This window comes from Ascaphus truei, chromosome 5 (assembly GCF_040206685.1).
Source record: "Ascaphus truei isolate aAscTru1 chromosome 5, aAscTru1.hap1, whole genome shotgun sequence".
NCBI lineage: Eukaryota > Metazoa > Chordata > Amphibia > Anura > Ascaphidae > Ascaphus > Ascaphus truei.
In genome coordinates this window covers 135,637,420-135,648,461 of record NC_134487.1, presented here as the reverse complement: position 1 = coordinate 135,648,461, position 11,042 = coordinate 135,637,420, and the positions used below count along the sequence as shown (strand labels likewise).

The 11,042-nt window shown below is 42.0% G+C and overlaps 1 protein-coding gene and 1 long non-coding RNA gene across 2 annotated transcripts; both read left to right on the top strand.

Moving 5' to 3' along the window:
• The first annotated feature begins 573 nt into the window (after window positions 1-573).
• On the top strand, window positions 574-3,452 carry LOC142494463 (uncharacterized). The gene is made up of 2 exons (XM_075598977.1): window positions 574-862; window positions 1,494-3,452. Exon 2 carries the CDS (start codon window positions 1,878-1,880, stop codon window positions 2,556-2,558), a length of 681 nt encoding a protein of 226 aa, XP_075455092.1. The 5' UTR covers window positions 574-862; window positions 1,494-1,877; the 3' UTR covers window positions 2,559-3,452.
• A 162-nt stretch (window positions 3,453-3,614) lies between these two features.
• On the top strand, window positions 3,615-6,126 carry LOC142494462 (uncharacterized). The gene is made up of 3 exons (XR_012801452.1): window positions 3,615-4,496; window positions 4,667-4,716; window positions 5,923-6,126. It is a non-coding gene; the product is annotated as an uncharacterized LOC142494462 (long non-coding RNA).
• Window positions 6,127-11,042: the final 4,916 nt, after the last annotated feature.

Sequence of the window (11,042 nt, the reverse complement as noted above, 5' to 3'; positions counted from 1 at the left end):
TAAATGCTGATTTTATATGAATGAGTAAAAGTGAGGATCATTCATTGTCAATGTGCCTAAAAACTTTCATCACATACAATTAACAGAAGGGTGAGGGATGGTGAGGGAAGGGGGAAAAGTGACATTATTAAAAAGTGAGGGATATGATAAACACACCCCTAACAGGGAAGGAAGTGGTTGCGATGAGACGCAGGGGAACGTGACGTTTCGTGCTCACTTACCCCTTTTAGAGGCCCATTATCATAGTCACCACAAAGTGGGTCTATGGTACTTACCGACTCCCTCACAGTAATTTCATCCCAGTGTTAAAATAAATGCTATCAAGATGCCATAAATATTTATGCAAGACATGTGTAATGTTACATTGAGTTGGTAAACATGTATGCTATAACGGAGGTGTGCAGCTGATTGGGCACATGTAATTTGTCAGGAATACACGCATGATATATCCTAATAGGTGTATGTAATTATATGTACATGTTGTTAAAATGTTTTTTTATATTAACATACATTATGAATTCACTACTGAAATGAATATGAACAGATTGTTACATATACACAGGTAAAACCAAGACCAGTCAGAAGACAAAATTGTTGGCACAGATGCCGAGCTGTCTCATCAGCAGGCGTCTTTCGAGGGACCCCTGAGACGTGTAAAAAAGATTTGTGGACATCAAACGTGGGCTCAAGAATAAGCTGGTGCAGGTCGGACGCATCACATGTGGGACACGAGGCGGACCTCCAGCATCACTGCATTTACAGTCCCTGGAGGAAAAGATGGCATCAATTATAGCTCCCCGTCTTATATATGGAATTGGAGGGAACCGAGATATTGGGCCATGTCTCTCACATTCGACACCAGGTGAGTCGTATGCTATGACATCAATATTTAATTGAGAAAGGGAGAAATGCAAGCATTTATATATACATAAAACTACAAAAATCTGTTTAGATGATGTGATCAGGAAATGGCAACATTACACATGTCACTGTTCAGTTTAAGAAAAGCATGCTTGTTAAGTAAAGCTGCAGTTCAATAAATATCCTGCATGTGTGTATTTTGTTATAAATCACTTGTGTAGTAACCATAAATACTTGTAGCATGTTCAGTTTTAAACAAAACAACTTTGAAATAAAATTTGTATTGTATTTGAACAAGCATGCTTGTTCCTCTTTTTCCTGTAGCAACCATTTACATTCCCCATATTTAAAGATGTCACCAAACTTCACCCATCAATACAAGGATGACGAATTGACCGCCAGCTATGCAGTTGTTTATTCAGTTAGAGATTGCACACAAACTATTGAAGTGAAAAAAATACAACCAAAAAAATAATAAACAGGACATTGAACTGCAGCTTTAACTGATGCACGTTTAAAAAAAAATTGCATAACAATATGTGCATTAACATTGGATGTACAGGCAAATAAAGAGGAGCACAGAATTACTTCGTCATTATGTTGATTTTAACATGTTCTTATTTATTATATAGTGATTGCTGAGGACATGGATTCTGATTGTCTGCATCACCACAACAACGTGTCAGAAGTGATGATGAGATGATAGTCGATCCCACACATATTCCTGTCCCAGATGCGGAAGACTCCGGACCTGATTTTCTTGGATTACAGAATACACAAAATCCCGAAAGTGATGACAATGGGGAGATCCAAGCGGGCCAGGGAGACCAGGTTTGTGCTGAAGCATTGTTAAATTTAACCAGCCTAGAGACCAGGTTTCTCAAAAACCAAGAAGATCAGGCAGACAGACAGACCAATGAGAAAATATATGATGAAATGAAAAATATGACACACATTATGACAAAATAACAGGAGACACTGGACAACATGGCAAATAGCCTCTCTATCATTGCCAAATGTATGGGCCAGGTTGTGGCACATGTCCAGGCACAGGCCACCCGCCACAGGCACAATTACAGCCACAAAGCGAGCAACATGCACAATCTGGTATACACCTACTATCCGATCTAGAGCTACTATCAGATCTAGATCTAATATCCGAGCCAGAGACCCAAAGAGAGCCAGAGACCCAAAGAGAGCCAGAGACCCAAAGAGAGCCAGAGACCCAAAGAGAGCCAGAGACCCAAAGAGAGCCAGAGACCCAAAGAGAGCCAGAGACCCAAAGAGAGCCAGAGACCCAAAGAGAGCCAGAGACCCAAAGAGAGCCAGAGACCCAAAGAGAGCCAGAGACCCAAAGAGAGCCAGAGACCCAAAGAGAGCCAGAGACCCAAAGAGAGCCAGAGACCCAAAGAGAGCCAGAGACCCAAAGAGAGCCAGAGACCCAAAGAGAGCCAGAGACCCAAAGAGAGCCAGAGACCCAAAGAGAGCCAGAGACCCAAAGAGAGCCAGAGACCCAAAGAGAGCCAGAGACCCAAAGAGAGCCAGAGACACAAAGCGAGCCAGAGACACAAAGCGAGCCAGAAACACAAAGTGATCCAGAGACACAAAGCGAGCCACAGAGCCAAAGCAAGCCAGAGACCCAGAGAGCCAGAGACACAGCCAATGCTACAGCAGGATCCTATTGCGCAGGATCCTAAGTCCCAGGCTATTCCCCTGCCCAAATCCTAGCACTGGCACTGGCTCAACCATTGGCACTGGCTCAAACTGTCCCAACCCCCGCCATTGGTTGAACCACTGGCACAACCCCCGGCACTGGCTGAACCACAGGCACAACCCCCGGCATTGGCTGAACCACTGGCACAACCCCCGGCATTGGCTGAACCACTGGCACAACCCCCGGCATTAGCTGAACTACTGACACAACAAACGGCATTGGCTGAACCACTGGCACAACCCCCGGCATTGGCCCAGCATCCAGAGCCAAAGCAAGCCAGAGACCCAGAGAGCCAGAGACACAGCCAATGCTACAGCAGGATCCTATTGCGCAGGATCCTAAGTCCCAGGCTATTCCCCTGCCCAAATCCTAGCACTGGCACTGGCTTAACCATTGGCACTGGCTCAAACTGTCCCAACCCCCGCCATTGGTTGAACCACTGGCACAACCCCCGGCACTGGCTGAACCACTGGCACAACCCCCGGCATTGGCTGAACCACTGGCACAACCCCCGGCATTGGCTGAACCACTGGCACAACCCCCGGCATTAGCTGAACTACTGACACAACAAACGGCATTGGCTGAACCACTGGCACAACCCCCGGCATTGGCCCAGCATCCAACGTCAAGAAGAAGGCAACGAGCAACTAACCGTGGACGTGATCCCACACCAAGGACCCACAAGTTCATCCCAAAGATTATCCCCCCAAAAATAGTAAATGTCTTATAATTCTTCCTCTAAGTGTTCTTATTCAATTATTAGCATTCATTAATGTTCACCAAACATACTTAGCAATGTGCAATCATCAAGTGTGTATGTAACATAATTCAGGTGCATACATGTGAAAGAAACAGCATATGATTTCTCATGTGTGAATAATCTATCTGCTCTATATATATATACATATATACATATATATATATATATATATATATATATATATATATATATATATATATATATATATATTTAATTCGTATTAACTTAGCAAAATCATCATTATAATAGTTGTTCATTTTAACATGTTCTTTCCAAACAATATTCTATCCAAAGTGTGTTTCTGAGTTTTGCTAGTGAATCATGTATAATACGCAAGCACAAATTTCATAAGATATAGAACACCTGTATGTGGGAGAAGAATACATGGACACTTCTTCCTTTGTATAATGACCTTGTACAGTGTTGTGCACATAATGAAAGTTTTGATACTTTGCAAGAACATTAAATTAAGGGATAGTTTTGGTTACTGTACTCCATTCCCTGAAAATACATGCCGTTTGAGATGTATTCTACGGAAAAGCCTCAGGTTTCTTACGCCAAGCTAATATAACACCATTGAAAATGAAATCAACAAAAAAGCTACGGTCTCACAGATCTATCAATATTTTACGGATAACTACCCTTATTATCAAAATCATCCGCAGCCTAAGGTCTGGAAAAATTTGATCCGCCGCACTTTATAAACCAATGCTTCTTTTAATCGAAACCCACCGTCTGGCGGAAACAGGGGTGGCTGTTGGTCAGTTCATGAATCCGGTATGCATATATGTCTGCGAATGGAAATGTCAAAAGACAGACAATTGTCGGACACAACTACCATGATATAGGTGCCCGCAGCGGTGCCTTAAATGTTCAGCAGAATGTCTATTTTCAATCGGAGTTGGCCTACCAATACCAGAACCATAACGGAGCAAGTGATTACGATAACATGTATAATACCGACTTTGCTCGAACAGATGAAATGACACAAAGTTACTATCTGTATCCGCCTCTGTACATTGTACAAGATTCAAACTGTTATGGAGTAAGCTATAACCCTACACAGCTGAAACAACAGAATAACGAATTGATTGACTACAGCGGCTACTTCGCAAACAGCCCTTCCATGCCTGCACCAAATATGAATGCAATATAATGCAGGTAACTATAGTAGAAATAGTTTATACACTGTGTGAATCTTTTCTTCCCGAATGACAGGCATATGCGTTGGATTCATGACGTATGCGCGTACCATACGGGAAAAAAAGTTTTTCTTTGTGTAAATTAATGTGTCTCTTTTACCTTTTCGGCTTCTTCTGATAATATAACAGAGATCGCGCTGTGAAGATCACAATATGCCGGAACCCTGTTCTGTAAGAAGGTAAGATCCAGTTAACGATATACGTGCCAATATTTTGAACCGTGCTGTGCAATGGCGGGTGAAATCAGAGATATTCGTGCGCAGCCCTTAAATGTCAGTCGACTACGTGTACGCCCCTTTGTGAAAATAAAATAATTTTCAACTTTAAAAATATTTTATATATGTAGAAATGCAGTACATATGTTCCTAATTTGTGTACTTTGCATATGGCTACATAATAATGTTATGTGACTGGTGAACTTGGGTTAGTCACTTATAGAAATGGCAGGGAAAGCAGCAGTTTACATGAAATTATGTCACATTATGCAGACTAGTTAATGTTGTTTAGCATTCTGTATCTAATATGTTTGTAATGATAGCATGTGAACAAACGAAACCTTCGGTAATACAGCCAGTCCTCGGTTATCCGACACAATGCGTTACTCAAAATGGTGTTGTATAGCGAAACGTCTTAAAGCGAAACACTTTTTCTCATAGGAACACTGTTGAAATGAAAGGTTCCGTTCCTGAAGGCTTTTTTATTGGTAATATACTCCAAATATTGTACTCGGACAATAAGATATGCAACCCACACAAATTATATAGTGTGTGTGTGTGCATATGTATATGTCTATATATATATACCATATATACTATATATACTATACCATATATATACCATATATACTATATATACTATACCATATATACTATATATATATGCAAATACAACTGTATGCTCATCTGCATGTCTTAGGCAGGTCTGCAACCCCGCCTTTCCCCATTATCACCCAGCATACAGCACTTCCACTGCAGCAAGGGATTCTGGGAAATGACATGCAAATGAGCACACAGTGTCACTTTTTGCCTCAAAAATATATATATATATATATACAAATAAAGTACTTAGCAAAGCGTCGTAAGAGCGTTGGATAAGCCATTCGTTGTAAAACGAGGACTGCCTGTACAAGCATAAGTCTAATTTAACGTGGTTGATTATGTGTATATATGTCAATATGGTTAATAATGTGTTTTAACATACAGTAAATACATTGGTTTGATGCAGTAAGCATTTCTTTTGAAGATGTAGCGTAATTTTTTATAACGGAATGCTTCACGTGTAGTACATAGGTACAGTATAAGAACCATGTGTTTAGATGCATCATTAAGTTTGTATGTAACCGATAACTTTATTACATTAATATTATATATCTACTTTTTTAACAGATGTTCACATCTCCGTTCCAGACTGAAGATAATGTGAATGTATGTATCCAAAGACCGGACAACTGAGAGCTTTTCCATCCTGGCCACATGCCAAACACATCACATGGCCACTCATGCTATGATACCTCAAACTGAACATGCAAACTTTTATATATCGTAGCTAATCATAGATTATTTAATTTGCTTCGCAGAATGAATATAGATGTTAGGGTATTTGAGACTAAGTTGAAATGTGTGTAAACATTACAATAAACGTTGACATTACATCTTGTCTTAGTGCTCCATTTTTACCAATGTCACGCTGATTACACTGACATCACTCAAATAATACAATCAATTTTTTCCTATGTTGTCTGAAGAAACACACATGTAGTTCTAGTGAAACTAATGTATTGTTAAAAGTTCTACATGACTAATTGTACGAAGCATTTACATGAAAGATTCATATAGAAATGTATGGATTTAAATTACAAATATTATTTATGATAGGTATACATGCCAGGTTATTGATAGAAGATATCAACATCTCATCTGCTCACACTCATGCAGACACTCCAATTATGTATGTAGTAATAGTTACATAAGTGACAATAATAATATTAAGTAAGGAATGTGAAGCATAATAATTGTCTAAATATTTAAGAACGCCATTAATTGTTTCGAAGTTAATCATGATGTTGAAAGTATTAACAAAAAATGAGATATAATCATTTCCAGTAGTTAAGTTGTAAGATAACACTATGCATAGTACTCAATACAGCATTATCTCTTCACTTAATACCCAACATTCTTCATTTAACGATGCACACATTGTATAGGTGGGGTGAAACATGATTAATACAAGAAGAAATGTGTGAAACATTCACATACCGTTGGCAGATGAAGTTCTGATCATTCACTACAAAATGTGCAGTTCTTTGGAGAGAGCAGCATCCTAAGATTACATACACACAATGCAATGTAACACACATCACGCGATTATTACAGAGTCGATTATATGTCTTAGAAAATCTTACATGTGAAAAAATTCTCTATTAACGTTCTGCGAGTCTCCACCCCACTGGCTGTTTGGTCTCTAACCCCTGAAGGAGGCACGAGAGGATCCTCCTCTAAATCATCCCGAATGTTGCCTTGAAGATTGTGACGTAGGGCAATGTTGTTCAGAATGCAACAACAAATCACTATGTCACCAACCTTCGCTGGCGAATATTGGAGTGCACCACCAGATCTATCAAGACACCTAAAACGACTTTTCAACACTCCAAATGTCCTCTCGATCACCGAGCGTGTGGATATGTGTGCGGCATTATATCGTTCCTCTGCAGGGGTTTGAGTTTTACCTAGTGGGGTCAGAAGCCAAGGCCGGCTTCCATATCCTGAGTCGCCTATAAGACAGTCAAATAACATAAAGGTTAATATATGTAACAATATTCAAAACATTGTGTATTGCCATTTCCTAATACATGAGGGTGAATAATATACAACACATAAAAGGAATATAGTATTAAAATGGCGCCGACGTGAAAAGGATATATTCACCAACAAGGAGAAACCGATATGGATTCCAGACAGTAGAGTTGTGCTTAAAGAAAATACAAAAAAACACAAAACATAGTGTAATACTGCAGATACAGAACAACATACAATGTAACACAAATATTCAAGAAATATATATCAGCTGAGATCAAGGGTGATGGGATAGGAAAACATTTAATAAAATGGATTTAAAACACTGGACATAAAAACATATACAAATAATATAAACACAATAAGAATAAAACTATTGATTGGACAATAAGTATGGGACAAAAAATCAGCTACACCAGGTGGAATGCCCACTCACCGGACGAAGAATATAAACAGGCGGTGGATAAATCTGAGAGTATCCCCTCTCTTTCAGGTCACACAGCTACTGCACCGAGATCTGCAACGGGAAGGTAGCTGCACACATCAGACCGCGTACGTTCGCCTTCTCCTGGCACTTGTTCCTCCTCGTAGCTGATGGTAATTGGAACGCAGCAGAACGCAGCAGACCAGCAAGGATCACACAGCCATTGCACCGGGTAGAGGCCAAGATGGCGGCTGCACACGCTGTGCTGCGCGTGCTCACTTCCCCTTAGCTCTCCTCCCTCCTCACGGCTGGTGACAAGTACACCGCAACAGATTCGCGTAGTTCCTGAGTGCAAGCCGATGGACAGCTGATTCGTCACGGCACTGGGGTAACTTAGGTGTAGCTTCTATGTCCCAACAAATTAACCCTACGCGTTTCGAGAGCGAGCTGCTCTCTTCCTCAGGGGTTCTGCTAATGTGTCCCATAATGTCCTTTTTATAGGAGTCCAATTAGGTCCAATAATCACCCTGATTAATTTGTTGCACATGCGCAATGGATGATATGTAAAAAACAATGTCTATTTGTCTGCACATGCGCAGTAAGGCTTAATAGCTACAATAATTAAACACAATGTTAAAATAACGGTCTCAGCTGATAAAACAAAATATAACAACAATACTGTGGTGGATGTTTCAATAAATTTAAGCACTGTAAATGATGTGCTGTGATCTTGTAACAAACAAATATAAAAATAAGAAAATTTTAAATTTAACTATGTGGTGTATGCTATGAATATATGTGATACTATAAAGAAATTATAAACTATGTGTGCAGTGGTGTGTAAATAAAATGTGAAAATGTGACTATTTATAATATGAGTGATGATGGGAATGCATACAGGGGTGTATAAATACTATACTAAAAATAATTATAGTGACATGTGTTATTCTAATTATAATAATAATCAAGATATATTTAATAATATTATATATAATAAACTTTAGTGCAAATACAATGAATGAATTATAAATAAGTAACAATAATTTTTATAATTAATTTATTAATTAATTGATTTAAGATATTATAATCTTTATAATATGTGCATAAAGATATTAAATAAAATTTGGTGTATTATGATGTTAAAGGGATATGTGCTTATAAAGTGTACTTTCTACATAACATACGATTAACATTTATATTTTTGTACTGTGACAGAAACCAGGGGATGGTAATAAATTCCGTATATAGGGCTCCCAGGATACTAGACAGTTTCTATCCTGTTTGGCCTGGGAGTGCAGCCTTATAATACATACACTCCATCCCACAGTTTGGCAAGCGCTGGAACTGAGGGATGAGAGATCCAGACCAGAGTTTGTCTGCTGCCTGATTTCTGTCACCTGTCATGCTAATTAGGAATCAGGTATGTAAGACTGATTTCCTGTTTGCTCTGGTCTCTCCACAAGAGCCAGGAGGCTGGAAGGCTGCTGAACTACAGAGGGGAGAAGCCTCTTCCCCAAACAGGTTCAATCTTTCTGTTCATTTGTGTAAGACTGCAAAAGTACCTTGTTTTGTTGTTGGGAGTGGAAAAGCCACTTCCAACCCTGAGTCAGGGATATCTAAGTTAAGTTATCGCTCAGGTGAGCAGCTTTTGTTTTGATCTGTTTTCTGTTGTATGCACTGTGGCAGTCTCAGTGCCTGGGACTGAATAAACCAGGCATAGCCTGTTTAAAGGAACAGTACGTGACGCCTCATCATTTAACCTACCCTAAAAGACCGTGTTCTAAACAGTCCCGGACAAACGACGGAGCCCCGGAGTAAGCCGTTTGTCACATATGGTGGAGAATGCGGGCAGAGCACTAGGGGGTCTGCGGGTTGAAGAACTTTGAAAGAAAAAAAAAAAAAAAAAAAAAGTTTTTTTCATCCTCTGCAAACAAGATGGAAGACGTGGTGGGTGCGCTGGTACGCAATGTCGCTGCCCAGAAAGACGTGAATGAAACCCAGCAACAGCTGTTAATAGCCCAGCAAGAAACTAATGCAAACCAGCAGCAGACGAATGCAGCCCAGCAACAGCTGCTAATAGCCCAGCAAGAGATTAATGCAAACCAGCAACAGGCGAATGCAAACCAGCAACAGACGAATGAAGCCCTGCAAAACGCGAATGCAAACCAGCAAGAGACAAACCGCTTGCTGAGAGAGGAGCAACAGCGGTTCGCTCAGGGCTTACAGCAGGAACTCGAGATCCTGAGGGGGACTATCAGTAACCTTCCACTGGCAGCGGCAGCCCCAGTTCCGAAAATGACCAGGGCAAGCCACTACCTTCAGAAGATGGGACCCTCGGATGATGTGGAAGCCTACACTACCGACACACTTTATTGAAGTGTGGTCGGTACCGCAAGCCGGGAAATCTCCCGGCTTGCTAGTGGCCGCCCCTCGGCGTGCCGCGCGTCATAGACGCGCGGTCACGCGTCATCGGGAGCGTGCGCCCGCTGCACGCGTGTCCAGGGGCTCCCCGAGGGAGCCCTGGTGTCCCGCGATCGCGGGACAGCGGCAGGGGGTTCCGGGGGACCCGGCGGACCCGGCAGCGGTAGGGAGAGCGCCCCGATCGGAGGGCGCTCTTCCGCTGCTTCGGCGTGCGCCCGTCATACTCGGGCGCGCGCCAGGCTACTGCTGCGGCACAGAACGGGCAAATGCTCGAATAAACTGTGCCGCAGCAGTATCTTCTCACGTTTGAACGCACGGCACAGAGAGAGGGATGGCCAGAAGCTGAGTGGGCTGGTCTAATCGCACCCTTCCTAAGCGGCGAACCCCAGAAGGCTTACTTTGATCTAGAGCCAGCCGAAGCAAACGTCTATGCAAAATTGAAGTTCGAGATCCTCGCCCGCCTCGGCGTAACCACGGCTGTTCGCGCCCAAAGGTTTCACGCATGGTCCTTCACGATGGATAAAGCCACCCGAAGCCAGATGTATGACCTCATCCACCTCGCCCGGAAGTGGCTACAACCCGAGATCAACTCAGCCAGCCACATCGTGGAACGGTTGGTCATGGACCAGTTCTTGAGGAAACTTCCCTCTGCCTTACGCCGTTGGGTCAGTCGGAGTGACCCCCACAATGCGGATGAGCTTGTGGCCCTCGTAGAAAGGTACAATGCAGCAGAAGAGCACCCGCAACCCACAGTCGTGGAGCAACCCCACTACCCGAGGTTCCAGGACTCTTCCAGAGACGGTAAAAGGGTACCGGGGTTAAGGGGCGCTGAAGAGCGGCGACCACCTTCACGCAGCACAAGCAACAG